We start from the raw sequence: 27,678 nt of genomic DNA, 5'->3' as shown, positions 1-27,678 counted from the left end.
CGCTGATTCCGATCACTCGGCTCACCGACTTATCAGATACTTCCCGCCTAATGGGGTCCAACGCAAAAATAATGTTGCGAAAACAACTGATAGTAAGATTCTTTGTAGTAATGAACTATAAAAACAAATGTTGCAAACATAATTTTATAATATGAACATGTAATAATGTTAGTTTTCATACTAATCGGTCTGGTTTGAGTAAGTAATCGTTGGATTTAGCATAGCATCTCTGACTGAATTGATTCAACTTTGATTTCATTCGATAGTGGGATGGTATAAGGTGGTTTGTGCAAAAGAAAAGCTTGCGACTCGCTTTGTAGCAACATTTATCGGCGAAAGTACGTGACGCCCATACATATGGCTTGGCGGTTTAAAAAAGCGGCGGGCGACGGTCGGGTTTGAGTAAGTAATCGTTGGATTTAGCATAGCATCTCTGACTGAATTGATTCAACTTTGATTTCATTCGATAGTGGGATGGTATAAGGTGGTTTGTGCAAAAGAAAAGCTTGCGACTCGCTTTGTAGCAACATTTATCGGCGAAAGTATGCACCAGAGCACCCCTAAACCGTGTTTACAGTGGGGGGTGTAGGGTTGAAGTGTATTCGGCTCGTACAGCGGCAGCTCAATGTGTTTTTAGACATGTTTAATATTTTTGGAAAGCTTGATTTTTGAGCTTTTGTATGGTTGTAAATTGAAACTTGGGCCATAACGATAAAAAAAGTTATTAAGGAAAAATCGATATTTTTTCATGTTTCAAAAATATAAATTCATTTTTCTGTACAAGCCCCAGCGAATTTTTCAAAAGTTTTGATATCGTTTGAAAGGGTTTAGCGCGTAGAATGTTATGCTTTAAAATTTAGCGAAGCGAATCTTGTTTTCGCGACTTATGTCATAATACGCATATGATATTAATAACCAAATATGAATATATTTTTTTTTAATAATTTTGGTATCGTTGGAAAGATCAGCCTATGATCTGTATCGTGTGAAAAAATCATGGCGCTACCTCGTAAGGTTGCCGAGTAACGCGCGTTCAAACTTTTGTTAACTGGCGATTTTTTTTTGTCAACTAACATCCCTCTGGTCGAAATTTACCAGCAAAAAAACATGAAAATCTCAATGCAGGAAACTGTAAACAGGTTTTGACCATGCAGGTATTTTGATGAATACTAAACTGTTCGTTCTTCCGGTGGAAAAACAACAAATAACAACTTTTGTTAAAAAACATTGTTTTTTTCTGACGTTTCTCCTGTACGAACGACTGGGCTTCCTTCGAGAATTAAACAAACACAGTAGCGAGCCCAAAGGCAAGGAATACTTTAATATTGTTTGGTTCTCCGATTTTATTTGGGCTGGGAGGAGTTGAAGAAGATTACGAAACGCAGACGCCGGCAAAGTTTACAAATGATGTACGGACGTGAATAAATTATTATCTCTTGATAGTGCGAAGGGACAGAGATGTGTTTGTAGATTGTGAAATCTAGGGTTGTGAATATTACGAACGTCCAAGAAATATAACATATAGCAGGTTTTAAACTTCTTTCCATTATGTTGCGCTTGAGTGCACTCAGCTGATTTTAATAAATACAAATTCACGTTGTGCCCACGGATCTCTCCAGAAAGCTGAGAGTGTCTTGGGTGAGTTGTGGTTTAGCAATGGGTTTAATCTAGTTTTTATATAGTTCCACGCAAAATACTAACAATACTTTTTGTTTACAATATGATGTAGTATTTAGTTTGATGCTGATAGCGGCTAACCTGCGACCTGCGAGCTGAGCGTCATGTTTTGATATCACAATGGATTGGTTTAGATGGGAGTTATTCAATAAAACGCAACGTCGGTAAATTATATTTCGGGGAACATTTTATAAACTGCAACTTGGCTTTGTGTGTGCGCGTTCGAGTCAGTTTAGAAAGTCCTGCTAAAGATGTTAATGTTTACGAAGTTTCCCCAACTTGGTGTTACGCAGTAGCAACAAAACAGATAAACTTTAGTGTCGCATCTGCCAGATTGTACAAATTTTGTGCAGTAATCATTGTGACATCATGCCCTTAGTATGAAGTCAGGGCCATGAATCAGACGAGGACAAAAAACTGCCCAGATGTTGGCAAAAAACTTTGGGAGGATATCCTTGTTGTTGTTTAAAATGGTTTTTCCTAACTTGATTTTTTTGCTGAACTTCGTGTTTGCAGTGAAAGTAAAGTTTTGTTTTTCCACATATTTTGTTTTGAGTTGAAGCATGGAGAAGAATTTTGTTTCGTTTATTTTCTTTTTGATGTTGTTCTCTGCATGTGATGCGGTGAGAATCAGATTTCCTTTTCTTTTTATATGTTAAAAATATGTTTAACTGTATGCTGGAAAAGGTGGAGGATGGAATCCAATCTAACATTATACACTTTTTACTATTTTAAATTTACCGAACTCAAAACCACCCATTAAGTGGCTTTTTCATTGTCTAACAACCTTATTTACCCATTAAACTCTTTTGTCATAAATTGCAAAATATTTTACCGGTCTATGCTTTGTTACTAATCCCCATGTATGCATAACAACAGAAGAACAGTAAAAATAAAACATTTTCCACCTTGCAGTGAATAATGTTCATCTTTTTATTTGTGTGTTCATTTTTTAGGTCTTACTATTTTTAAAAATATGACCAATGATTTTCAACTTGTTGTTCTTGCAGAACTGTGAGAAACCTAATGGCTGGAAGGACGGACGGTGTCAACTCTGTCTCGATGATCAATTCATTCAGGACACAATTATCAAAGAATGCCATGAAGGTTTAGTAAATCCAGGATGCAAGCAAAGCCATTGTTCTTATCCGTAAGTGGTTATGATTGATGTCATACTATTAGATGCAACATTTTTAGATAAAATGTGAATAATTTGTAAATTGACATAAATCCATCGTATGGAACTACAAGAGGTCCAAACACATTAGAGAGACGAATTCATTAAAAGGTTTCCTAAGATAAAGTTTTATTGTTTTGACTGTGCAGGAATCACACCCTGGATCTTATACCAATCCCTTCACCATCATCAACCCAACCACCAATTGCATCTTCATCCACTGCTCCACCAAATTCAAGTTCTTCAGATCCTGGCCCTTCTGTCAATGTTGTTATCATAGTCTGTGTCGTTGGTGGTTTTGTCGTGATCTTGGTCGTGATCTTGGTCGTGGTCAAATTTTGCAAAATGAAAAAACAATTCTGCTTCAAGCCTCAACCAAATGATACTAATGTTCCCCTTGCAGCTCTACGTGGAGCCCAAAATGATCCTGGTATTAACCCTCTTGAGAATGACCCTCTTGTAAATCCTGGTGAAATACCAAATGGTGATGTTGAAAGAGGCGGTGGATGAAATCCGACCTGACGTTGTGCACTTTTTACTATTTTAAACTTACTGAACTCAAAATAATTCTTTAAATGGCTATCTTATTGTCGAACAACCTTATTTACCCAATACACCCTCTCGTCATTAATTGCTTGAAATATTTTACCAGTCAATGCTATTTCAACTGAAGAACAATAGATAAAACATCTTTCACATTTTTGTCTTCCCCTGTCCACTTTATACACAAACATATTTCATTTTTACAACTACTTCCCCATCTCTTGCTATGGTTTTATTTCTTGATTTAAAATAAAATATTTTTATTGCATTTAATTCTCGTTTTAGTAAATACGACTTGCTTTTAATTGTAGTTGGTAAATTATGGGGGAATTAATTGGCTTTAGGGGCTATACAGGTAAAAATTCGTATTTTTGTTGTTTGGTGAAAATCAGTTTAACCAACTTCGGATTTGAATCCATGCATTTCCGGACAGCAACGAAGTAAATAAACTTTAGCCAGCTGAATGTAAATATGACGTAAGTAAATCAATCATTGTGAAAATAAATGGCAACGCACGTGAACGATATTTACAGGGTAGGCGAAAACCCTTGCGTGAAGAAAATATTTTATTTATTTTTAATGCTGGGAATATTTTGGGATAATGATTAGGTATAGTTTATACTTTCGGGGCAGTTTAATTTACAAATAAAAATCGTCTCACTTATGTTGTTAATGTAGGTTTTTACATCGAACAAATGTCTGTAGTGGTGCTGTAATTTCTTGTCCGTCAGCCCGTGATTTCAACTTCAAAAAATACGAATGACGAAATATTTGGAAATGTTAATTTAAAAGTTACATTTACGAATAGTTTTAGGAAAAATATTGCAGCTTAGTTGCTGTTCTGCAAAAACAGGGGTCGGCAGGATTTCGTAATTTTGAATATACTTAACAGTAGCTCTCTGCAGTCCATGTGAATGTGGTTACTAGAGTTTGTAAAGAGACTGCATGTCCGACCCCTGTGTTAAAATTAACTTCATATTTTTTCTATTTATCATAGCAGTGTGTTTTAAAATAAATGGATAATTCAATATTGGGACGTTTTTTCGGTGGTAAAGGGGCCGACATCCCAAACATTACATTGGACCCGGACAGCATCCCCCCTCCCCCGACCCCTCCAGACACGAACAAAGACAAGAAAAAATCTCCCAGGGACAAATGGTCCAACTTTGATCCAACTGGTCTTGAAAGGGCTGCAGCTGCTGCAAAAGATCTGGACAGATCAAGTAAGTGTAGAATGAGTCGGAATGCAAACGTACTGAACTCTGTTACTAATTTTACATGGATATTGTGAAGCTGAGTTGATCTAACGGATGATCTTTGTTTTCAGGTAATGCCAAAGAAGCGCTTGATTTAGCGAGACTGCAAGAAGAAACAAAACAAATTGAATTCCAGGGGAAGGTCAAGGTACGTTTTAAGAAATGTAGAATGTTGTCACACAAATTTTAAACAAGATTGCAAAATTTTGTTGAGTGAATGCACTTTGTGTGATTGTACCACTCTCCAATGGACCACAAGAGGTTACTGTTTATTGCACAGGAATATGAAATAAGCTTGGAACAGATGAAAGTTGAACAAGTTAAACAGCAGGGAGAAGAACGAAGAAAAACGTTACAACAAGATGCGAAAATTAAAAAGGAGGTATAGACTCCAAACCAACCGATGTTTTCCTGTTTTTGGTCTATAGGATATTTGTAAAGTGGATCTTCACATTTCCCATGTGTATTATTTACTATGCTTACAGGTTATAACTTCATCCTGTATTAAAACCTCATAATAATCTGCAACATTTGGTCAATGTATTTGTATTTTACCTGATTTTCTGTTTCCACAGCAAGCTGAGTACCAAGATATACTTGCTCGCCGTCGCTATGACGACCAGTTAAAGCAACAATCAGCGATGAACGAGGATAATCTTAAACGACAGGAAGAATCCGTTCAGAAGCAGGAAGCAATGAGAAGAGGTAAAATTACGCAGAGCTCACCCAGAATAACAGAACTTGTTGTGGATAATATATGATGTCTGTGTTGCGGATGCTAACCTAACCCGAAATGTCTAATTTGGTCGAAGTCACATGATTCAGGTTTCTTTCCACCCCCCAGTCATCACATAATCGTTTGCTTACATTGTTCGGTCCCAACACAGAAAGAAATGATTTTGATTACCTTTGTGACATCATAATTACAGCAACATTGGAACACGAGATGAAACTGAGGCGTGAAAACGAAATGGCAAGAGCTGAAGCCGAAGCGTTTGCTCGGGCAAAAGCGGACAGAGAAAATCGTGATTTACGGCGAGAAGAAATTAAACTTGAAGCAAAGGAAAGAAGGCAAACTGTGCTTGAATCCATAAAGTGAGTTGATTATTTTAAGGCTTAGTAATGCTTCTATATGTGAAAGCAGTAAAACTATACAAAAAATAAAAAAATATTGATTTGTTGCTAATTTTGAATGTATTTGAATACTTAGAACTGCTGGAAGTGTTTTGGGGGAAGGAGCAAAAGCTTTTCTTACAGATTGGGACAAAATCACTGCAGCTGTAAGTTTAAACTTTCTTGCATATGAATGTCTGAACCAATCACATCTACACCTACCCAATGTAAAAGTAGTTTGTGTTAGGCTCTTGGGCTCACTCTAGTGGCAGCGGGAGTGTACACATCAAAGAACTCGATTGGAGTTGCAGCGCGATATATTGAGGCAAGGTTGGGTAAACCGTCGTTGGTTCGTGAAACAAGTCGATTCACGATGATGGAAACTCTGAAACATCCGATCGCGACCACTAGGAGGTATCTGAGCAAACCCGAGGATGCACTGAAGGGAGTTGTGTTGAAGGTTGGTTGCTTTAGTGTTGGTGGAATGATACAACTTTGTGCAGGAAAGTGTTTCTTCGGTTCACGTTAATTTGTTTGTTTAATATTCTTTTCACATTAGGTTGGTTTCTTTTAGTGCGAAATGAGAATGTTTTTATTAAATGCTCTTATTTGTTGATCTGTTCTTTCATCACTGAACTGAAACTTTGACATTTGACCCCAAGTCAAAAAGGTTGAAACTACTTGCAGGATTTATGAAGTTCCTGTGTTAATAAATTTTCCATGTTTAAATGCAAGCAGTAATTTTGCAACAAACATTTTTCAGCCGACTCTTGAAGAACGTGTCCGAGATATCGCCATAGCAACCAGAAACACAAAGCGTAACAAAGGAGTTTACAGAAACATTCTTCTTCACGGACCTCCGGGAACGGGAAAGACTTTATTTTCAAAAGTGAGATTGAAAAAATGTTTGCAATATTTTGTGCAAACCAGAATTAAACACATTGCTGACTAAAATAATGAAACCTTTTTTTCCATGAAATACTTTTTCATCACCTTAGAAACAACTCAAATCCAGGAAAATTGAATTTGTAATTGTGACACTTTGCAGAAACTAGCTATGCATTCCGGAATGGACTTTGCGATAATGACAGGTGGCGATGTGGCTCCGATGGGCCGTGAAGGGGTCACGGCCACCCACAAAATGTTTGATTGGGCCAACAGCAGTAGGAGGGGGTAATTGTTGTACATATTTCTATCACATGAATGGTTTTTATCTTTACAAATAAAAATGTTGATTGTTACAACCTGACCCAAACTCCAATATTCGACAACTTTTTAAAATAGATTCTTTCAAATTTGTTAAGTTGGATTTCCACTGAACTAAAAATGTTCAGAACAACAAGGCCTGAATGTTTTTATGTAAACTTTATTTCAATCTTCCCAAACTTTAATTGATTTCTTTTTTTTTAGGTTGTTGTTGTTCGTTGATGAAGCGGACGCATTTTTACGAAAACGAGCAACGGTAAAAAAAGTTTTTGTTGTTCTAAATTTTCAGGCAGTGCAACATTAAAAAATTATAAATTTATTCTTGTCACTAATGTTGTCATAATTTCTCAGGAGAAAATTAGTGAGGATTTACGAGCGACCTTGAATGCCTTCCTGTACAGAACTGGGGACCAATCCAGCAAGTCAGTTTCATTTAGTGGTTGCTTTTGTTTTGGAAACACTTTTATTACAAAAAAACATTAAAACTGTTTCAAAAATCATTTTTTAGATTTATGATGGTATTGGCGAGCAATCAACCTGAACAACTTGATTGGGCAATTAATGATCGAATCGATGAAATAGTTGAATTTGATTTACCAGGAAATGATGAACGTGAACGACTTGTCCGATTATATTTCGACAAATATGTCCTTGAGCCCGCCCTTGACACAAAACAGTAAGTGTTTTCTACACCAATAAAATCAGTCTGAAACTTCGTAAAAAACATGTGTTTATTTGTGCAATGGAGAACTGTTGAAAAAAAACTGAATTTTTCATTTTGTTTTCAGACGACTGAAGTTGGGAGATTTTGACTTTGGGCCAAAATGTTCAGAAATTTCCACAAAAACTGAAGGAATGTCTGGAAGGGAAATTTCTAAGCTTGCTGTTGCGTGGCAGGTCAGAATCCAGCATTGTGTTGTTGACATACTCGTCGAAAAAGTTGACACTTTCCAACTTTGTTATGTCATAATTTGTGCATCCATTGTTGGAAGGGAAGATAGATTGTGATGTTGCGTTTGTTTGCAGGCGATGGGTTACGCTTCATCGGACGGAACTTTAACTGAAGAAATGATTGATGAAAGAATCAACGACGCCGTGAAACAACACAAGCTTAAAGTTGATTGGATGAAAACGCACTCGCCAGAGACACCTGGTGGTGCAATGGACAGTTTGTCGCCTAAAAGTAGCGATTATGCCTCCAGTACTATGACCCAAAATAAAACATAATGAAATCATGACTTTTCAGGCTGCTAATTGAATTGTAGCTAACTTGTGATATCGTTTATTAATAAACATCGTTTTGCTCTTCATAAATATGTTTCAATTATTTGTTTTCCCAATAATTCTGCCAAGTTCGCTCGGATTCTGAATCAGAAAAAAAATATGAAACAGAATTTTTAAGTTTTTATTTAAAAAAACTTCAAGTTGGACTTTTTTCTAAAAAGTGCAATTTCACACAGAAAAAGTCTAAATTTCAAGTTTATGGTTTTTGTTGAAATAATCTCAAAGTGGAAAAGTCTTTAATGTCATGAATTTGTTTCTTCGTTCACTTTCTGTTTCTTCTTTGCTCTGATTTGGTTGAGGGTTTCCTCAATTGAACGCTGGTCCCGCTTGTTTGTGCTCGGGACTAAAAAGTAATAAGAACAATTATGATGTCACAAGAATAGAAGAACAATTAATTTGGAAGTGAAACAAACATGTGTAAGCGCTTGCTCGCAAGTTTTCAAGATACAAAAACACCATCTTTACTTATAACGAGTGATTTTACCCATTCCAAACGTTTTGTTGGCTTGTGTCTTTCTGGCTGCTTCCTTTGCTGCTGTTGTTCCGATCAGATGGTTGTATTTGTCCTTGTAGTTCGACGATGGAGTTTCAACACTTGATGTCTCACTTTGTGTTTGCTGGTTATGTGCTTTCTGTTGTCATAACAACAAGCATGTTGTAAGTCACATGCATTTACTTTGAACGTGACTGCACTTAACAACAGCATGAATGTATTATGGGTAATAAAATCTCCTTTCAATAGGTGTGAAATTAACTTGAATAGTTTCCCTACTTTCTGTTTCTTAATTTTTTCCTGTATCTCTTTGTCCCATTTCTCGCCGTGTTTGTAAGCTGAGAGTTCGTCTTCTGTCGGTGGGTCCTCTTTCTTGAACAACATCACATACCTGGAAGAGACATTAATTACATCCACGCAACATGTTGTTACAGTCTACCTGTCTCCGTCCTCAATTCCAAATGCTTGGGATGTGATTCCGGCAACTTCAGCAATTTCGTGTCTGTGGCAAAATATTATTGTGGTTACTTCTGTTGCTGATAAACGAACTGACCTTGGAGTCAATTCCTGAGAAATTGGAATTTTTATGTGAAAAATATGAATTTTTGCATGGAGTGAGAGGAATGCCCACATTTAACTAAAACACAAACATCGTAAAACTTACACAATTGTTCTTTGTAGTTTGTTCATCGGTTTGCATCTGTGTCGAGTTTTCAATCCTTCTTTCGCAAAATCAGAGATCGTTTTTTCAGCTTCTTCACGAAATTTCTCTTTTTGCTCGCGTTCAATTTTCTGAAGTTTTTTCTGTTTCTCTTGTTCAGCTAAAAAATATGTTTGAAAGGAACTGAAAGCATTTATGATGTCGACTGTTCTAAGTTTTTCCACCTTTAGCTTTTTTTCTTTCCTCTTCAGAAATTGTTGGAGGTTTCTGCATTGAACCAAGAATGGAACCAAGAAGGTCAGCCATTGTTTCCTAACAATTGCCTAATTCTACATTGTTAGCAAACAATAATAAACTAAATTGAAAGTTATTTCAAAAAAACACCAATCCAAGAGGTTGTTGCTGACTTAACAAAATTCTAAATTAAATTTGCGCAAAGAAGGTCTTCTGGTAAATAAAACAACAATCAACATAAATTTTGCATAAATCTTGGGTAACAGTGTTTACACTAAACAAAAAAGTTTGTCAAGGCACTTCGCTCAACTTTTCAGTTCAGTTTTGATTTTTGGATCGCGAAACGTTGGCGTCCCCATGATCGATGTTGGTTCTTCTCCACTTTTTCCAATTCCCAGTGAAGCAAATGAACTGGATTTAAAAAATCCCTGAAACTTTTTTGCCCAAGACAACAAAATCTTTTGTTTTTCAAGGACTTTTGTTCCAGATTTTGGGGCTGCCATCTCTTTAAACTCTTCTTCCAAATCCCGGAGTTTTGTTTGAAGATTTTCAAGAATTTGCTGATCTTCGGTGGATGAGTGCTGTGATAATTTCTCATTTAAGGATGAGAGTTTAGTGCGAATCATCGTCTGGCTCCTGGGAAACAAACGATTTCCAATAAATCACGTTCAATATTTATTAAGAATTATCCACTAGGGGTGAAATGAGATTATTATTTTATAAATTTTATAGATTTCTATTTTCCAACATTTATGCAAATGTCAGTTATTAATTATAATAATTTAAATTTTTTTGAACCTGATATTTTCCGTGAGTTTCCTCAGGTGATGAGCTTTCACGAGCGGATTCTCATCGACTGGAAGACCGGGACAATTGCACTTGATTCGAATGATCGCAGCATCAGGAAGCTGATTCTCAAGAAGGAAAGCTCTTCTCTCATGGCTAGGGTGGGTCGAGATGTATTCCAGATCACCAACATTCTCACCATCGAACTCATCACACGCCTCCTACATAAACATCATAATCTTGACAACTTTCAATAAACCATCACAGGTACATTGATTTACCTTGAGATCAACTCATGCCTAGCAATTGTATTGGTAATAAAATTAATGGTATTATTGATGATAATTTAACACTACTTGATATCGTACAAGCTACAATACAAACATGCTTGCCTTTAAAGCCATTTTATCCCACAGCAAAACGCTCCATCTTGGATCAAAGCAAGCTTTAGCGACAAGCGTCAAACCGACCTGGTCGGCCTCCATCTCCAGCTTACGACTGAATGGGAGATTAAACCCAACCTCGAACAGGAGGGGGTAGATAAGCTGCTCAGCCGAATAAACGATAAAAGCTGCAAAATCCTCAAACAGAAACCAAATGAAGGAAAGAAGAGGAACCATTAGGAGTTCCCCGAAAGCAAGAAAACTTTGTTGCTCCTAAAAATTAAAGTTGAATCATTATTTCACCAGGAAAGCATTTCCAGGGTATGAAAACTAATGAATTTTACAAAAGCATTTTCTAGACAATTGCCAAGACCCATAGGGTCAAATTTATGTAATTCAGTGGCATGAATAAGTTGTAATATACAGCTTGTATAATCACCTGAACATGTCCAAGCATTGCATGTGACATTTCATGACCGATGATGACGGCAACTTCCTGCCAACTGTCGAGCAACTGAAGAATTCCAGTAAACACAAAAATCTGACCGTTTGGCAAAACAAATGCATTGTTAACTTCAGCATCGTCGACCACATTCAAATTCCACTTGATGTCACCAACGAGATGCATATCTGAATTACATTTCACTAACGCGTCAACGATATTCTGACACTTTACAAACAGTTCTGAGTCGTTGTCCATTAGTTTGTTTCCATATTGTTTTTGGAGGTGATCGTAATTCATTTCAGCCAAGGCAAGGATTTGATCTCTTGTGAAAGAAATCCATCTTTTTCTTCCCGTGATTGGGCTTGTGTCATAATGCACATAAGAATAATAAACAACGTACATCAACGTAAAAGATACAAAACTCCAAGCAATTCTATGTCTTGAAAGTTGTTCTTGAATCTTTTTGGGAAGTCGGTCGTGGAACTTTCTAAAAGTGCGACCAAATATTATAGACACGCCTTTCAAAACCTTAATTCCTTTTGTTTTTAGCAACAAAGCAAAGATTGGGTGGATTGGTCTTCTGGGACTCGTGTGGATTGGTCTTCTGGGACTCGGGTGGATTTTCGCTACAGGAGAAACATTTACTCTGTAGATGACCCTTGGAACATTTTCCCCCGCAAACGGCAGCTTTGCACGATAAACGAGCGAGGGTCGATAAAGTGTTGTTAATGACGTCAGAAACAATCGCGGCATTTCTTTTCTAAACTACTGTATGCAAAACTAAATGAAAACTCTAAACAAGCTCACGCGCCCAAAATACAATTTCTTAATATTGATAAACTTCCAACTGTATTTCGCAGGTAGGGGATTACCCTGACATTAACCGGAAGCAAAACGCCCACTTGTGGCAAAATGTAAATTTATTTTTTCCGCCTTACAACAAGAAAAATTAAAACGTACAATTGGAAAAAAGGAGTGTATTTAAATATATTGGAAATAAAGTAAATAGTGGAATAACCGTAATTAAAACTTTCACTTTGTGGTGACTATACCAAAACCATCCGAAGAAGGAAGGTGAACGCATGATGGCCAACCATTAATACATGCTTAAAAGACAGAAGAAAACTTGTGGTTTTAAACTTGCTTTAAAATGTTTCATTGGGTTGATGCAAAATGTTTTGTTTAGTGACTTTTTTTAAAGAAATCATTGATCCTATGCAATGCATCACGTGATAGTCTAAACCAATCAAAGCAGCCTAAATATGTGCGTATCAAAACAGGGAAATTTAAGACTGCTTGTGAATGTAAGTTCGGGATAAAGTCAATTCATCTCGTTGTAATTTTGTATTGAAATCCTTAACTAATCCTATCAGTTGAATCACAATAGAAATGTTATACAGCAAGTTTATTAAGTGAAAAAACACCCGCATTTAACAGTGATTTTGTACAAAATTAGTTGGTCACCTTCACAAACAACAAGCGAATTTTGCTAAGAAAGTACGTTTTTATCATTTTTTAGGCAGTCTTACTGCACATACATATAAAAAAATTACATTTCATTAGTCACAGCTAAGGAACTTAAACATGGTTTTACCACAAGGAAGTATTAAAATGTTGTGTTGTGTATATAGAAATCATATAATGATATTAGTGTAAGGAAAACACTATAAAAGTGGTGGCAATATTAACAATAACATGTAGGCAAGAACTGATATTATTGGTGAAGAATATAAATGAAGTAATTTTCGCAATATTGCAACAACTTGTGGTTTTCACAAAGTTCAACAAACCAGGATTGGAAAAAAATGGCGTGCATGGAGAATTTATCCTCAACGCAAATTTTTACAATTTCATCCGCAATTTGCTAATAAACATAAACACTCAAAAAACATTTGCCCCAAAAAAATCCTTTGCACAAATTACAAACTTTCCAATCTAGGTAGCAGACACAATGATTCTCAAAATGTAATAAAAAAACATTCATGCAAACAGGGGGTGAAGAGAATATATCAGAGAAAGATATAAAGCTTCCAGGGCAAGTTACCAATATAACCAGGATTCTTGTGGTGAATAATCTATATAATGTGCAAGATATTCTGGCAAGTACGTGATTGAAAACAAAATGTTTTAGGCAATGGAACTACAAGATATATTACACAAATATCATGGCAAGCTTTATACATATATTGTGAACTTATACGTGAGCTCTCATTACATCGCGCGGTCCTCCAACACAAACAGCAAGATTCTGCAAAAATAAATATCGGAAAATTTGATGTTCACATTTTCCAGATACTTTATTTTCCTAATTTGACTGAAAGAATATAAAATAAATAGTTTGTTTGGGCAGAACTTACTGGATCTTGATGCGCGTCAAGAGCTCGTTGGATAACCTCCCTCTCATCCTCTGTAACATTCCTCCTTCCGTGCTCCTCAAGAAATGCGTCTCCCATCCGAAAAAACTTCCCAATCTTTGGTAAAACCCTACCAACGACACCGGCACCTTCCGTGTCCAATGAGTTGTTGTGGAAGTTGACATCAATCACCTGTCGTGTAACAATGGTTATGACACAACTAACATTGTGATGTCACTGCCACATTACTTTTAGTGGGATGTTGACAATTTAGCTGAAGTGGTGAATCCAGCGAACTGTATATCTTTCAATTAAGTGTTTGTGAAACAGAATGCTTGTTTATTTTTAAACACCACCACACCCTTTCGCCATGTTAATATTGTCCACTTAATCCTAGTTAACAGGAAAATAACAAATGTTCTGTACTTTCCAACCTTCACTCTGCTCTCCAGAATTCCCTCACAGATGAGATTAAACTGTTGTGTCGTCAAATTGCAATATCTCAGATCCAAGTAGTCGATGTCTTTGGTCACATGTCGGAAGACAAAGGCAAACGCATGAGCTTCGCTTGCAGTAAACGGCATCTGCTCCAAGATGACCTGACGTGGAAATCGCTTGGCAACAGCTCTTGTCACATCCGTGTGGTTGCACTCTCGGACATCAAGGAGTATATCAAGGAATCGTTGCCGACCTTTGAGTCAAAGGTAATAAATAATATTTATAATTTTGTGCTCAAACCCATTAACAGTGGTGATATTATTGTAAATTATTCAATATATGATGTTGGTTTGTTACAGTTTTATGTAGATTGATAAAATATTTCACTAACTTTGCTTTCGATCTTGAGTGCTTCCCACATTCATGGTTTCAGCTGCTTGCTCAAAAGTTTTCAGCAGTTTTGTGAGGAAACAATTCCTTTTTTCAAATTCATCTGACAAAATAAACAAGACATTAATCTGTGCAAATAAAGTTGCTTCTTGGTCAACTTATAGTTGCTTGTTACATTTTATGAACAATTATTTTTTGTTTCTACACATTTTTAGTACAAGATTATGATGTCATTCAGATTACCACTCATGGGATTGATGTGTAGGGCATCCAATACCCTGCGGACACTTGTTTGACGAGCAAAGGGTGGACGTAGGACTTGTTGAACTGCGTTGCTACCTGGAGGTATGTGAACATTATGTGTGTGCGTCACTCTGCTGTATGAAATCTTTGACCAACTAAATTTGTTACTTCACCACAACTTAGCAGACACATAATAAATGAAGTAAGGCAGGGGTTTTATTGATGTGGAAATTTACCTAAAACGATTCTGTATTTCACTGATATTTCAACATGAACAACTTTGTTAGTCATGATATAAAAATTTAAACAATTTTTTTTTGACAAAAAAACGCTAATTCCATAAGTAAACATTGTTTGAGCCAAGTTATTACAAATAAGGAAGCCTGTGGTTAAAGCAGCTTAAAAATGTTCACAAATAATCAAAATGTTTGGAAATAAGGGCACTTTGTAAGGATGGTATATCATGGATTGTAGCAGAATGTAATCTTACCTGGGTTAAAGGCGTGGTTGATGAGAAGTGCTGCAGTAAATCTTCTAACCATTGTCCAATGGAAATCAAACAGGTTTTGCCTCACAAACTGTTTGAAGTCGGAGAGCGCCATCTTGTGACTTACTGCATGCTTTGCTGAAAAGTATTCCTGGAGTGTTTGATGGTTGAAGTACAATTTTACCTCTCCATCGAACAACATCGCGACGATTCCTGAGAAGGCAGCTGGTAGGACAATGGTGAGATCCTGGACATCTTCAATGTTTAAATCTTGGTCATTGAGGTTGTGCTTTGTGATGAGGACGGTACCAGCCCTGGTTGCATTGTAAGCGACCACCTGTTGGGTGGAAGATCTTGTCACAGTTGCTGATATGAAAACAAACATGTTAGGACCACATACAATGTTTTCCTGTGCCAGTTTTTTATCCACCAATAATAAATTCAAATACAAGGAAATTATCAAATGAAAGCTAGTGTTTATTTCTGACCTCTACTTTGGTCATCAGTTCATCAACTGGAACTGTGCTCCTCCCATGCAAGTGCATCACTCCCCGCAATACAATCCGCAACACTGACGTAATGCTGGTGACGTCATCACCCTCTTGTTCGGTGCAGCAGGCGGCTGATATGTACACAAGCATAGCAGGGTTGCCGCACATAAATGGGATTTGTGGAGCATTTGATTCCAACCTCCTCCACCTTGCTTCACCTTCCATCCCCACAAAGTGGACAAATAACTGAAACATTTCAACGAATTATCTCAGTAAATTTTGGTTGGGGGGGGGGCATCACTCTTTTTACCTCCTTCGAATGCAGGGGGGTGAACCCGTTCAACATCAGTACTCGTTGCGGTCTCAAATCCTCCGGAAGTGGAAGCATCGCGTACGGACGTGACGTCACAAGAAGTTCGACTTGACAAAGAAGTCCGCCACGCTTGAATAGGTTTCCTATTATGACGTCGATGGGGTAGGGGTCATCCGGGTTGATATCGTGAGGTTGTGTCGTTATCTGCCGACTCCACTGGTCGTACCCGTCGAATATGACCCTGCATTCTGATTGGTTGCGTCTCATCCAATCAAAATACACCCGCGTGTCTTCTTCACTGCAACCATAGCGATTACGTAACAGCACGTCGGCCAGGGTGACGTCATCGGTGTAATCCATATTCATGAAGTTGGCGTGCAGGGTAATCTTGTCTGTTGCGTCACAAAGCCTTCTGCTGATCGTAGATTTTCCCGCCCCGGCCTCCCCCAGGACCGCCACAAACCGGGGGATTTCCCCTCCTACCTCACTGAAGAGCTCGTGGGATTCCAGGGGCCCCAAACTTGCGAGGGCGGGCCCGGCCCTTGGGTTGTAATCATCACTCGCAGGCCCAGCACCCCCCGCGTAGAAGAGGATTTGATTCATGACCGGGTTACGAACGGGGACGTTATCCCTGCGAACTCCAGGGACGTTCAGTTGTAGGGATTCCTGGCGTTTGCTCTCAACCAACCTACGTAGATCCATCCGGATGTCGTCATCACTTCTGACGTTTGCTGTAAGTTGTAGGTGTATATTTTATTGCTGACCACTTGGAATCAACAACTTCAGACTTGAACTGCTTCCAGTGTTCGTGGGTCAAAGTCGGGTATTTTAATGCTTTAAATTCATTATGTGAACTATTCACACTTAGTAATATTTCATGCAATGTCATGATTAGCAGGATCACCCCACTGCGCCCTACCCGTGAAACCACTGAGCTCCTGTAGCTCAGGTGGTAGAGCGTTGGGCCTGGTTCGCCCAGGGTCGTGAGTTCAAACCTCACCGGGAGCTTAATTTTTCAAATCTTGCTCTGAATTGCCAGGAAAAAATGGTTGATCCAGCTAGGCTGCGATGCCTGAGCTGTCAAGCCTGCAAACCTATTCACACTTATTCATGAATTTAAATGTCTCCATGCAACATATTGTACACGGATTTGTGAAATCCGACTCAAAATCACCATCGGAGCTCGGTTTGTGACAAACTCTCAGAAACCGGAGGTTGTTGGTTCGAATCCCACCGATACCGCTCGCGTCAGCATTTAATAAATACGTTCGTATATAAACCTGTACTGACCTTGAACACCGCCATTATCCTGGTGGAGATTCACAACATCAGCAACTGCAACATTCAACAATTTTGTAACAATTTTAATTTCTCTATAAATATTTTTACATACAGAAAATGTTGTTGGCGTGAATTTCTCTGTTTTCTTGTGCCATGTTCATCAACTGTGAAGATGCGGATAAGAAAACCACGCTGCTACGGATCTGATCATTTGGGTTACGTCACCATTTCCTACGTCACATTTACCTACACGTCATCCTGCTGACGAGAAATAAGGTTTAAATCGGCGTAAGTTTACAAACAACTTGTATATTTCTGCCTAATAGTTTTCCACTGGATCTCATGATGGAAATTTGCTACAGGAAAATCCCACCCTCCGGTAGAATTTGATCAAACCTGACAGAAACGTAAGAAGAGCTGATAATAATCAACAGTGTAAGTATGTTTAAATCAAGTGATTCTGTCTCTACGCTCAATCCACGTTGGAAACATTCGATTGGTGTTAAAAAGCGAGTGCGTATCGACTATTGTTACATCACAATGTAGAATGGGTTTGAAAACCAAACAAACGCCCATCTGTCGCGATTGTTACGCCACACAATTCAAACAAAGATGTTTGTTATGGAATTCCCCGAGCTTTATTTTTCAGGTTGGACTTTACACACCGTTGCTATGGCAACTCTGCGTTTGTCAACGAATAAACGACAAACAGGGAAGATGTTCTGACCCCATTGTCGCGTATCCACGTTGCCATAGCTACCAGCGATGTATATTGTGACATCACATTGTACTGAAACAAATGTGTTTCAACATCGAACAAAAACCGCGTTCTTGATGACGTAATTATTTGTTGCTATATTTCCTCAAGTTTTCTTCACAAATATTTCGTCCTGCAAGTTTCCAGTATTGCGCCACATTACTCATTGTTGCAATAGATTGTGATGTCATAAAATGTTTGCCAAGTGAACAAAATTCACGTTTTCTTGCATAAATTTGGGGGATTTTATCCGTGTAAACGAAAAACTTTCCGCAACATTGTATTTTGTGAACGATAATTTTAAAATTCCCCCCCCCCCCAAACTTTATGGAAAGTAATATTGTTGCAACCTATCCACAGCTATGAATACATCGCACACCCCGCTGGTTAATATACGCGCGTGTCAATGCATTGTGACGTAACAGAGGACAGCCCAGTGCGTCCGGCGAGAGTAAAGTTTCGAGAGCTGTTAATTATTATTTATAAACAAAAGTTAAACCATGTGAGGGTTGCTGCCCCAACTACTGCGTTATTATGTCTACTCGTTTAAGTAATGATGTTACTCCGTATGATTGCCTTCAGTTCACCTGCATCGTTGCAACAATTTGAATATAAACACCTTCATATAAATATTTCAATCTCAATGAATTTAACTAACCCCGGTTGACCGAATCCATCCCATGCAGTTTCCTGATACAAACATAGTTTAAGTGTTGTAACACAACTACACTATGTCCTATACACTCTAAGAGGGAACTGATCGTCAACGCTTTATTAAGGAAGTACTTGTGACGTAATAAAGCAAGCGGCGCCAGCGTTTTTCCTGCGATTGTCAGAAAGAATGAAACGAGAATTTACCACAATGAATGTATTTTCCTTCCTTGTCTGTCCTTAACCCTAAATAAACTAAACCTCGTGCAGAACTTGAAGCAACAACGATATTCGGAAGTTACCATGGTTACGGCGGTTTTTCGCTTGTGCGATCGCGGAAGTATTTTGCTGACGTTTTGTTAAAATGCTACGGGAGCGCCGCCATTGTGTGCTTGTCTATAAATTTTACAATCTGAATTTGACCCCCTACAAATCCATACATACTGTGTGAGTCACTATATATTCCGTGAGGTCAATATTTCCCTGTAATATTCCATCACATGTTTGTTGACTAAACACGTGGGTTTGCTTATTTATTCCTCAGAACCCAGCTAATGTCGGCTCCCACTTCCTGCTTCAACTTGTTGCCATGATAACATCCCCCACACAAAAACACCAACATGACCTTGGGTAACAACTTTACACTTGCAAGGTCATCAATAATGGATCTAGTTTTAGAAATTCTTCTCTATATATAACCAGGCATCTGACTCGACAACCCATGAGGTTTGATCGGTGGAATTTTATTGTTTATGTGAACTTGCGCGAAAAATAAAAGTGATTTATTTTGAGAATATGCAAAACTATTTCCATAGCTTTGTATTTGACGTTTTGTTGACGCATAATCGGATGCATATTTGTCACAATGGGCATTGTTATCACGTGTGATACCTATACTTTGCATACCTTCCCACTTAAATACGTAAATGTTGCTTGAATAGAAAATGGGTAATTTGAAAACAAGAGCGGTTTGATATTTAAATGTGACGTAATCATCAAAAGAAATATTTGAGCATTTTTTGCGAAAAATGTGCTTAATTTGGGATTTGGCATTTTGGTCAATAAAAGGCTGGGTTTAGGCGAGTTCGGAAAAACAAAAAACATGTGATTTTAGAACGGATTTTAATTTTGTTTGCAGAACATTTCCAAGATACCACCGTCACGCATTGTTACTCCCGGTGATACGGTTGACCGATCATGCATTGATGTTTACTTTTTGCCATTATGATGTCACAGTATGAGGTCATAAAAGTATAAAGTTTTATATATTGTGACGAACTTGGTGCTGAAAGCTCATCTGTATGACAACAAGTTTGGATTTTAAGCATACTTTTTTGTTTGGAAAAAGTTCTGGAAGATTTCAAACTGCATAAAAGTTGCGTAGACGATGCCTAGTTGTCCTCTGAGTTGCTGCTGTGCTCCCAATTCAAACGAAGATCAAGATGAAGATGCAGATTCGCTTATATCATCACACCACGTTGAACACTGCAAGGATTATGAGGTAAAAAGTGATTAAAGGTCAAAAAATTGTCAGCTTTTGTCTGTATTGCAACCATTGTAGTGTTGTTTGAACATATTTGAAGGTAGTAGTTTAACTGTGTATTGTCAACTTTCTGTAGAGTTTGGATTATGACAAATGTTACAACCAGCCATACAGAGAACTTGTACAACAAATAAACAAGGTGATGATTGTATGCACAAACATAATATAGTTATTCGTATGTTGTGTATGCAAACTTTAAGCTGGCTTGTTACATCACAATGGTAATTTACAGGAGCATGGAAGTCAATATGAAATAAAAAAAGAAATTCTGAGTTGGATTTCAATTTTTGTTATCGGAGTCCTGACTGCATTGGTAAGTTCTGATATAAAATATGCAGGTGATGCTTAGTAAGTGATTCTGGGAATCATTTACAATTCTTTTGCAATTGTTCTGACAATTTTCACCTTCTGTATGATTATACCACAAATGATGCTAGTTTAGTATAAAATCAATAAGAAACATGTGTTTTTCAATTTCAGGTTGCTTTTTTTATCGACAGCATCATAAAAATTTTGACCCATCTTAAATTGTCGACAGTGAATAAATGTAAGTCGACTCATTCATCACTTGTGAGTTTATTAATAAACATTTTTGTGTTTTAGTCATGGTTCACTGCCCTGACTGGTCATGTGTCCCATCAGCTCTATTCGTTCTTCTCGCTATCAATCTTTTATTTGTTGCGATCGCTGCATTTCTTGTCGTTTACGGAGAGGTAAGTGTGACTGCCGTATTTTTGTCTAAAACAGTCACTGTGTTTAACAGTATATTCACTGTCTTGGCGGCGAAAACTAATCAACTATAAGTATCTCAAACAACATGTACTATCATCAAGGATATATTGATCGACTTGAGAGCACAGATACATGTGTACATGCAAATGCGTACATGCGTTTTCTGTAAGAAACAGAAAAAGAGTTTATAACAAAAACACACTGAAGTAATGAGACGTCATTGCAAACACTCACCGAATACTTGTGACTTTAAGAAACTTCACCGCGTGTTATAAATTGTTCGGTTAATTTAACTCCTAATTCCTTTAATTCAAATAGAAAATAATAAGAATTGTTGCTACTTGAAACAGATACAAATTGTTACTAGTTTGACACATACGAGGGGCCAAACGGATCGTTTAAATGTCGTGCTAACACGTGCAAGATTTCTATTGGCAAAAAATATTAAATAAATGTTAGGGGGCAACTTTTCGCTGTTACAGTAAGAATTTGCTTCAAAGTAACTTTAGTTGTTGTATCTTTGAATTTCAATAAAGCCGTACATTTATGGTCAGTGTCTAAAAATGCATGGTTGTGAACAAATTCGAACCTGATAAAAATTAGTTTTTCATGTTTTGCTGAAAGAGGTTTATTTTTAAATATTTTGGGTCCAAATTGTCACGTTAAACTGCTAAATTTGTTGCTAAAGCCTTACACGGGATTATGAGTTGATTTTTTTCTTTTCACAGCCACTGGCAGCTGGGTCTGGGATCCCGGAAATTAAATGTTACTTGAATGGAGTTAAAGTTAGAAATGTTACAAGATTCCGAACCCTTGTTTGCAAAGCAGTCGGCGTGCTCTTTAGTGTCTCTGGTGGTAGGTTGAAACATTATATTTTCCTCACTAGAGGGAGTTTGTCACAATTACATTTAAGGTTTGCTCGTTGGAAAAGAAGGGCCAATGATTCATAGTGGAGGAGTAATAGGAGCGGGGATTCCCCAGTTTGAAAGTTTCGCGTTCAGGGGTTTGAGGCTGAAGATTCCTTTCTTCAGATCGGACAGGTAACGGATGATTTTCACAAAATCCTGAGGGAGAATTTTAAATATCAGAATTTTTTATCAATCCCTTTACTTTTGTTCTCATAATTCAATTTTTTTGGTCATGATTAATTTAGTAAAAAATTTTAAGAATTTCATGTTTAGCATTTCTACATTTTTCCAAACCTTCCAGGGACAAACGGGATTTTGTGAGTGCGGGGGCAGCTGCTGGTGTTGCTGCAGCTTTTGGTGCTCCCATCGGGGGTGTGCTCTTCAGTCTGGAGGAGGGAAGTTCTTTCTGGAATCAAAGTCTTACCTGGAAAACTGTAAGTTTAAGATGTTTCCTGATAACTTGTAAAAATATGTAATAAGTCTCCAAAAATATCAATTTTTTATGAATATTTATTAATTATACGCTAAATAAGTATTATGCACCTAACTGCATTGATATATTTATTATTAGACAACATTTTATTTCAGTTATTCTGCACGATGACGTCAACATTTACTTTGAACTTCTTCTTATCTGGGACTCAGTACAATGCATGGGGTTCCTTTTATCAAAATGGACTCCTCACCTTTGGGGTTTTCCAGGTTTGTTGGGGTTAAAACAAATTTAAATGTTTTTGTGAATTTCTACAGTAACATCACTTTATTTCAGTGTCCATCGGACAACACGAAATGTCATCTCTGGACCGCGAAAGATCTTTTGCTTTTTATCGTCATGGGTTTTGGGGGAGGGATCTTCGGCCTCATATTTAATTCCATCAACAAAAAAATTACAATATTTCGTCTTCACTACCTCGCAAAGAAACATAAAATTGTCAGGTAAGCTTTCGAACTCGTAAACATCAAGTGGCCGGATATCCCACAAACCTGATTTGTCTAAAATATAAAATAATTAAATTTTATTTTGTATATTTTAGATTGTTTGAAGCTCTTTTAGTTGGCATGGCAACGACCTTGGTTGCTTACTTGATTCCTCTTTTCGTTGGAACTTGCAAAAAAATCGTGAGAAATTTTAATTCTTTTATTGTATATTATTTGTATATTGTCCCATAAATTTTATTGGTTCCATTTCTTTATTTATGTTTAGTCAATATTAACAAATGTGATATTTCAGAATTTCAAATTTGCTGCTTTAAGATTTGGTTGAAAAATTATTAAACATTTCACAAATATTAAACTAAAAAACTTAATCCTGATTCTCACATTTAATTTTCTTCAGTCTCCAGGTTCCTCAAATTCTTCCACTGTCGAGGAAGTTCAGAGATTTCTATGTTCCAATACCTCATATAACGACATGGCCACGCTGTTTTATAATCCACAGGAAATGGCGATCAAGCAATTGTTTCACGAAACTGGTTCGTATGTTTTTGTATGTTATAGGTTTTATCATTATAAGTTTGTTCAATATAAGTTACAGGTCTTTGATTTTCAAAATTTGGTTGCTTTTTCGATGATGGATTAGGTATCATTACTGGATGACAGAACCGTCAGTGGATGACAGATGTGTTATATTTACTTTCAGGTGAATTTTCCCTCTTAACGCTGGGGATATTCTTCGTATTGTTCTTCATCTTATCGTGTTGGACGTACGGGTGTAGCGTCCCCAGTGGATTGTTTGTTCCGTGTATTCTGTGCGGGGCCGCCTACGGAAGATTTGTGGCAACTTTGTTGTCAAGGTAAAAATCTCCCAATGCCGGTTGTAACCTCAGTTATTTCTATGTTGATTTCTTGTTCTTCACTAAAATCTCAGTTTAATGTTTTTCTGGGCCCCAAACTTCATGCTATGCAAAGCTTGGATGTTTAAACATTCACCAATAAATTGTGATCAACTGATATTTCAGTTACTTTGGGATGGATCACATTTACTTGGGAACGTTTTCGTTAATTGGAGCTGCTGCTTTCCTTGGTGGAGTCGTTCGAATGACGATTAGTTTGACCGTAATCCTGATCGAATGCACGAACGAAATCACGCTTTCCCTTCCAATCATGGTCACTCTGATGGTGCGAGAGGAAAAATATCAACTTTTAACATTTATAATTTATTCCCATACAATAACGAATAAAATTCTTTGGTAAAAGATTTTGTATCACTTTTGCAATTTATTTTAATTGAATTTTCTCTGGAAATTGATTAACTTTGTAATTTTTCTTGGCTTGCAGCAAGAGATGTTGTTTTTGTCTTTCCCATTTGAAGTATTTAAACTCCAACTGTTAATAGGTGGCGAAGTGGGCTGGGGATATCGTCAACGAGGGACTTTATGACATACACATTCATCTTAAATCTGTTCCATTGTTGGAATGGGAATCACCTAGCAACGCTGCAGAGTAAGAAACTGAAGAGATAAGCAGGGACTTTCCCCTATGTGTTATGGTCATGCTTTAAAGGCAATTTCCCAGGAAAATTTGTGAATTAGAATTCCCAACTGTTTTCTTCCAGAAACTCTTGGCCTTGAATTGTGCAACTTGTGATAAAATAATCAAGAATTTTCCTACGTGTTTTTTAAGTGAATTAAGTCATATGCTTCAATGAATTAAAACCAGGAAGACGTGGCTGATCCAGATAGGCTGCAACCTACTGGAATAAAAACCATTCAGTAAATTTAATATTTTATCGTTTTAGTTTGAATGCATCCGACATCATGAACACTCGATTAAAGTTTGTGTTTCCCCACACTCGAGTGCGCTCTATAATCAACCTGCTACGCACCACTGCACACAACTCTTTTCCCGTGGTTACCATAGCACCCAAGCAAGCTGAATTGATGAATGTTTCGTCGAGTACAAGTTCATCACCTCGTCATGCCAACCAAAGATATCGGGTAGGGGAAAGTTTTGTTGTCAAAACTTTTAATAGTTGAAACAATTGGTTTAAAAGTTTTAATCGGTTGAAGAAGAGAAAGCAGTAAAATTAAGACCTAAACAAATGGTTCCGGTTGAGTGCTTATGAAGAATTTGTTGTCGTAGTCGTCCAGCGTTCTCACCCGCCTCCAAGTTGAACGGAACCGAGCAAGAACGCTGAGTCACAATGCCACAGAACTTGTATCTGTTGAACAATCAATAAATGATGACTCAACCAATGGAGCCAGTTTAACAAGGTAGACAACAAGTTTTTTTGAAACAAATAATCGAGCAGGAATATTTTCTAAAAGTAAAAAATCTGTTCAAAATAATTGTTTAAAATTTATTTTGGGTAAAGTGAGAATTTGTACAGAAGTATTTGTTTGTCAGTTCTGGAGAGATGTGGTCAACAATGCATGACAATTTACATTCTTTAACCTTTCATGGAATGATTCTCCGAACACAACTGACAACTTTACTGAAAAACCACGTGGATTACAACCAACATGATGGAGTGAGTTGTATTAAAATAGAAATGAAGTTTTGTGTAACTGCGAAGATGCAATTCACACATAAAATGAATTTCAGGTAAATCCACAATATTAAGCTTTGAACACACTTTCCACAGGCTCAAATCCAGCATAAACTGAGTTACAACTTCATGAACAAGGACTACCCACGATTTTCAAATGTGCACGACTTGGATTGGGAAGGAACAGATCAAGATCATATCATGGTCAGTTTCCTTTGAATCCAAACATAACGGTTGGAAGTTGCATAGTAGCAGTAGTTGTTAGTAGTGTTGTGAATGTCATGCTGTGCACGTTTCTCATCTAGGGTCATGGTAAACTCAAGGTCGTAACCCTCTGGTTTGGGGTTAGGTCTGAATGTTTTGTGGGTCGTGTGGAGTGGTCGACATTTACAAACTCCACATAGTTAAACTACAAATTGTTAACTTTTTTTGTGACGTTGTTCAGGATGTGACTCCGTACATGCATCCTTGTCCATACACCGTACATCCTAACTCTCCAGTGCCTCAAGTGTTCAACTTGTTTCGCACGATGGGATTGCGCCATCTACCGGTGGTGAATACAACAGGAGAGGTATGGCTTGGTTAGTGTTGTTTTTATGTTCACAAACTTGTTTGTTGACCCCCAGGTGCTCGGATTGATAACTCGTCATAATCTCACTCATCATTACATCGAAGAAATTAACAAGAAAATCAAAATAGGAAGAAGAACGGTTTCATAAAGTGAAAAACTCAATCCAAACCTCGCGTCATCCACACTTTATATCTCACCATATTGTTCTGGGATGCCAAACTAATGGATGCTTGCAATTGTCTTTCTGTTTCAAACTCACAAAGTATTTTCATACCACTGGAGTTTTGCAACTTTTATGTTTTGCTTCAAATAAGTCAATGATGATTTTTCCTGTATTCGACAACCTGTAAATGCATTGTATATTTGCTTACATTTTGCTGTAATATACTTGAATACCCACTTGAAATATTTTTCAATCATTGACTGCAATTTACCTTTTTTGATTTTTTTCTGTAGCTTCTGTCGTGTTTGGTCCAAGTGCAATAAAAAATAATTTCATTAATTTTACATGAATTGTGCGGAATTATTTTTCTTTTCGAAGGCCGCATTGGTTGTAGTTGTCTGCCAAGCGGAAGGGCGTGGGTTGGATTCCCGCTGTAGGAACATCTGCATTGGTCGGCCTGTTTTCAAAGAATCCTCGCCTGCCAAGCGGAGGGCGTGGGTTGGATTCCCGCTGGAGGAACATTTGCATTGGTCGGTCTGTTTTTAAAGAATCCTCGCCTGCCAAGCGAAAGGGCGTGGGTTCGATTCCTGCTGCAGGAACATCTGCATTGGTCGTTCTGTTTTCAAAGAATACTCGCCTGCCAAGCGGAGGGCGTGGGTTCGATTCCCGCTGTAGGAACATCTGCATTGATCGTTCTGTTTTCAAAGAATCCTCGCCTGCCAAGCGGAGGGCGTGGGTTCGATTCCCGCTGGAGGAACATCTGCATTGGTCGGTCTGTTTTTAAAGAATCCTCGCCTGCCAAGCGAAAGGGCGTGGGTTTGATTCCCGCTGTAGGAACATCTGCATTGGTCGGTCTGTTTTTAAAGAATCCTCGCCTGCCAAGCGAAAGGGCGTGGGTTCGATTCCCGCTGTAGGAACATCTGCATTGGGTCGTTCTGTTATCAAAGAATCCTCGCCTGCCAAGCGGAGGGCGAGGGTTCGATTCCCGCTGTAGGAACATCTGCATTGGTCGTTCTGTTTTCAAAGAATACTTGCCTGCCAAGCGAAAGGGCGTGGGTTCGATTCCCGCTGTAGGAACATCTGCATTGGTCGTTCTGTTTTCAAAAAATACTCGCCTGCCAAGCGAAAGGGTGTGGGTTTGATTCCCGCTGGAGGAACATCTGCATTGTTTGTTCTGTTTTCAAAGAATCCTCGCCTGCCAAGCAAAAGGGCATGGGTTCGATTCCCACTGTAGGAACATCTGCATTGGTCGTTCTGTTTTCAAAAAATACTCGCCTGCCAAGCGAAAGGGTGTGGGTTTGATTCCCGCTGGAGGAACATCTGCATTGTTTGTTCTGTTTTCAAAAAATACTCGCCTGCCAAGCGAAAGAGCGTGGGTTCGATTCCCGCTGTAGGAACATCTGCAATCTGCATTGGTCGTTCTGTTTTCAAAGAATCCTCACCCGCCAAGCGAAAGGGCGTGGGTTCGATTCCCGCTGTAATAACATCTGGCTTGGTCGTTCTGTTTAAAAAGAATCTTTGCCCGAAAGGGTGTGGGTTTGATTCCCGGTGTATGTTGTTTTTTGTTGACATTGGAATTATTGCATTCGAACCCAGTGCACGAGTGGTAAA

General features: G+C 37.9%; 6 protein-coding genes and 1 long non-coding RNA gene across 7 annotated transcripts; 4 read left to right on the top strand and 3 right to left on the bottom strand.

Moving 5' to 3' along the window:
* The first annotated feature begins 1,724 nt into the window (after nucleotides 1–1,724).
* Nucleotides 1,725–3,621, top strand: LOC145909015 (uncharacterized). The gene is made up of 3 exons (XM_082996336.1): nucleotides 1,725–2,300; nucleotides 2,688–2,827; nucleotides 3,004–3,621. Exons 1-3 carry the CDS (start codon nucleotides 2,241–2,243, stop codon nucleotides 3,362–3,364), a joined length of 561 nt encoding a protein of 186 aa, XP_082852462.1. The 5' UTR covers nucleotides 1,725–2,240; the 3' UTR covers nucleotides 3,365–3,621.
* A 779-nt stretch (nucleotides 3,622–4,400) lies between these two features.
* Nucleotides 4,401–8,314, top strand: LOC145909123 (ATPase family AAA domain-containing protein 3A-like). Its single transcript, XM_082996437.1, has 14 exons — nucleotides 4,401–4,620; nucleotides 4,725–4,801; nucleotides 4,934–5,035; nucleotides 5,229–5,358; nucleotides 5,583–5,748; nucleotides 5,864–5,933; nucleotides 6,014–6,226; nucleotides 6,530–6,655; nucleotides 6,815–6,939; nucleotides 7,177–7,228; nucleotides 7,324–7,394; nucleotides 7,481–7,648; nucleotides 7,761–7,869; nucleotides 7,999–8,314. Exons 1-14 carry the CDS (start codon nucleotides 4,413–4,415, stop codon nucleotides 8,197–8,199), a joined length of 1,818 nt encoding a protein of 605 aa, XP_082852563.1. The 5' UTR covers nucleotides 4,401–4,412; the 3' UTR covers nucleotides 8,200–8,314.
* Nucleotides 8,315–8,368: 54 nt separating this feature from the next.
* On the bottom strand, nucleotides 8,369–9,823 carry LOC145909126 (sperm-associated antigen 7 homolog). The gene is made up of 6 exons (XM_082996439.1): nucleotides 9,635–9,823; nucleotides 9,414–9,570; nucleotides 9,189–9,251; nucleotides 9,029–9,140; nucleotides 8,741–8,888; nucleotides 8,369–8,599 (listed from the first exon to the last, which is right to left on the bottom strand). The coding sequence occupies exons 1-6, from the start codon at nucleotides 9,714–9,716 to the stop codon at nucleotides 8,499–8,501; spliced, it is 663 nt and encodes a 220-aa protein (XP_082852565.1). The 5' UTR covers nucleotides 9,717–9,823; the 3' UTR covers nucleotides 8,369–8,498.
* Nucleotides 9,782–12,094, bottom strand: LOC145909124 (metalloendopeptidase OMA1, mitochondrial-like). The gene is made up of 4 exons (XM_082996438.1): nucleotides 11,253–12,094; nucleotides 10,823–11,086; nucleotides 10,443–10,651; nucleotides 9,782–10,280 (listed from the first exon to the last, which is right to left on the bottom strand). The coding sequence occupies exons 1-4, from the start codon at nucleotides 12,009–12,011 to the stop codon at nucleotides 9,950–9,952; spliced, it is 1,563 nt and encodes a 520-aa protein (XP_082852564.1). The 5' UTR covers nucleotides 12,012–12,094; the 3' UTR covers nucleotides 9,782–9,949.
* Nucleotides 12,095–12,657: 563 nt separating this feature from the next.
* Nucleotides 12,658–17,508, bottom strand: LOC145908272 (protein NLRC5-like). The gene is made up of 10 exons (XM_082995516.1): nucleotides 17,368–17,508; nucleotides 17,265–17,309; nucleotides 15,972–16,705; nucleotides 15,659–15,907; nucleotides 15,174–15,507; nucleotides 14,684–14,779; nucleotides 14,442–14,543; nucleotides 14,047–14,303; nucleotides 13,616–13,804; nucleotides 12,658–13,506 (listed from the first exon to the last, which is right to left on the bottom strand). Exons 1-10 carry the CDS (start codon nucleotides 17,414–17,416, stop codon nucleotides 13,453–13,455), a joined length of 2,109 nt encoding a protein of 702 aa, XP_082851642.1. The 5' UTR covers nucleotides 17,417–17,508; the 3' UTR covers nucleotides 12,658–13,452.
* Nucleotides 17,404–18,573, top strand: LOC145908273 (uncharacterized). The gene is made up of 3 exons (XR_014402976.1): nucleotides 17,404–17,543; nucleotides 17,618–17,690; nucleotides 17,905–18,573. It is a non-coding gene; the product is annotated as an uncharacterized LOC145908273 (long non-coding RNA).
* Nucleotides 18,574–19,895: 1,322 nt separating this feature from the next.
* Nucleotides 19,896–26,379, top strand: LOC145907905 (H(+)/Cl(-) exchange transporter 6-like). Its single transcript, XM_082995010.1, has 21 exons — nucleotides 19,896–20,164; nucleotides 20,283–20,345; nucleotides 20,439–20,519; nucleotides 20,687–20,753; nucleotides 20,810–20,919; nucleotides 21,667–21,793; nucleotides 21,852–21,978; nucleotides 22,148–22,280; nucleotides 22,435–22,548; nucleotides 22,616–22,782; nucleotides 22,881–22,965; nucleotides 23,183–23,318; nucleotides 23,486–23,639; nucleotides 23,805–23,964; nucleotides 24,182–24,288; nucleotides 24,584–24,782; nucleotides 24,928–25,058; nucleotides 25,192–25,315; nucleotides 25,430–25,537; nucleotides 25,779–25,904; nucleotides 25,960–26,379. Exons 1-21 carry the CDS (start codon nucleotides 20,051–20,053, stop codon nucleotides 26,050–26,052), a joined length of 2,526 nt encoding a protein of 841 aa, XP_082851136.1. The 5' UTR covers nucleotides 19,896–20,050; the 3' UTR covers nucleotides 26,053–26,379.
* Nucleotides 26,380–27,678: the final 1,299 nt, after the last annotated feature.

This window comes from Ascidia mentula, chromosome 7 (assembly GCF_947561715.1).
Source record: "Ascidia mentula chromosome 7, kaAscMent1.1, whole genome shotgun sequence".
Taxonomy (NCBI): Eukaryota; Metazoa; Chordata; class Ascidiacea; order Phlebobranchia; family Ascidiidae; genus Ascidia; species Ascidia mentula.
Note: the sequence above shows the minus strand (reverse complement) of the source record. Positions and strands in the feature narration are given on the sequence as shown.

Excerpts from the sequence above, each read along its gene's own strand:
- LOC145909124 (XM_082996438.1), bottom strand. The coding sequence starts at position 12,011 with ATGCCGCGATTGTTTCTGACGTCATTAACAACACTTTATCGACCCTCG. Across the intron at positions 10,652-10,822 it reads GGGATAAAATGGCTTTAAAG|GAGGCGTGTGATGAGTTCGA; the intron begins GCAAGCATGTTT and ends ATGTTTATGTAG. Across the intron at positions 10,281-10,442 it reads AAACTCACGGAAAATATCAG|GAGCCAGACGATGATTCGCA; the intron begins GTTCAAAAAAAT and ends TTTGTTTCCCAG.
- LOC145907905 (XM_082995010.1), top strand. The coding sequence starts at position 20,051 with ATGCCTAGTTGTCCTCTGAGTTGCTGCTGTGCTCCCAATTCAAACGAA. Across the intron at positions 20,920-21,666 it reads TTCTTGTCGTTTACGGAGAG|CCACTGGCAGCTGGGTCTGG; the intron begins GTAAGTGTGACT and ends TTCTTTTCACAG. Across the intron at positions 23,640-23,804 it reads GTGGCAACTTTGTTGTCAAG|TTACTTTGGGATGGATCACA; the intron begins GTAAAAATCTCC and ends CTGATATTTCAG.
- LOC145909015 (XM_082996336.1), top strand. The coding sequence starts at position 2,241 with ATGGAGAAGAATTTTGTTTCGTTTATTTTCTTTTTGATGTTGTTCTCT. Across the intron at positions 2,301-2,687 it reads TGTTCTCTGCATGTGATGCG|AACTGTGAGAAACCTAATGG; the intron begins GTGAGAATCAGA and ends TTGTTCTTGCAG. Across the intron at positions 2,828-3,003 it reads CAAAGCCATTGTTCTTATCC|GAATCACACCCTGGATCTTA; the intron begins GTAAGTGGTTAT and ends TTGACTGTGCAG.
- LOC145909126 (XM_082996439.1), bottom strand. The coding sequence starts at position 9,716 with ATGGCTGACCTTCTTGGTTCCATTCTTGGTTCAATGCAGAAACCTCCA. Across the intron at positions 9,571-9,634 it reads GGAAAGAAAAAAAGCTAAAG|CTGAACAAGAGAAACAGAAA; the intron begins GTGGAAAAACTT and ends CATATTTTTTAG. Across the intron at positions 8,889-9,028 it reads AAAAAATTAAGAAACAGAAA|AAAGCACATAACCAGCAAAC; the intron begins GTAGGGAAACTA and ends TTATGACAACAG.
- LOC145908272 (XM_082995516.1), bottom strand. The coding sequence starts at position 17,416 with ATGAACATGGCACAAGAAAACAGAGAAATTCACGCCAACAACATTTTC. Across the intron at positions 15,508-15,658 it reads AACTGATGACCAAAGTAGAG|GTGGTCGCTTACAATGCAAC; the intron begins GTCAGAAATAAA and ends TCCACCCAACAG. Across the intron at positions 14,780-15,173 it reads CAACCACGCCTTTAACCCAG|GTAGCAACGCAGTTCAACAA; the intron begins GTAAGATTACAT and ends ACATACCTCCAG.
- LOC145909123 (XM_082996437.1), top strand. The coding sequence starts at position 4,413 with ATGGATAATTCAATATTGGGACGTTTTTTCGGTGGTAAAGGGGCCGAC. Across the intron at positions 4,802-4,933 it reads AATTCCAGGGGAAGGTCAAG|GAATATGAAATAAGCTTGGA; the intron begins GTACGTTTTAAG and ends TTTATTGCACAG. Across the intron at positions 6,227-6,529 it reads TGAAGGGAGTTGTGTTGAAG|CCGACTCTTGAAGAACGTGT; the intron begins GTTGGTTGCTTT and ends AACATTTTTCAG.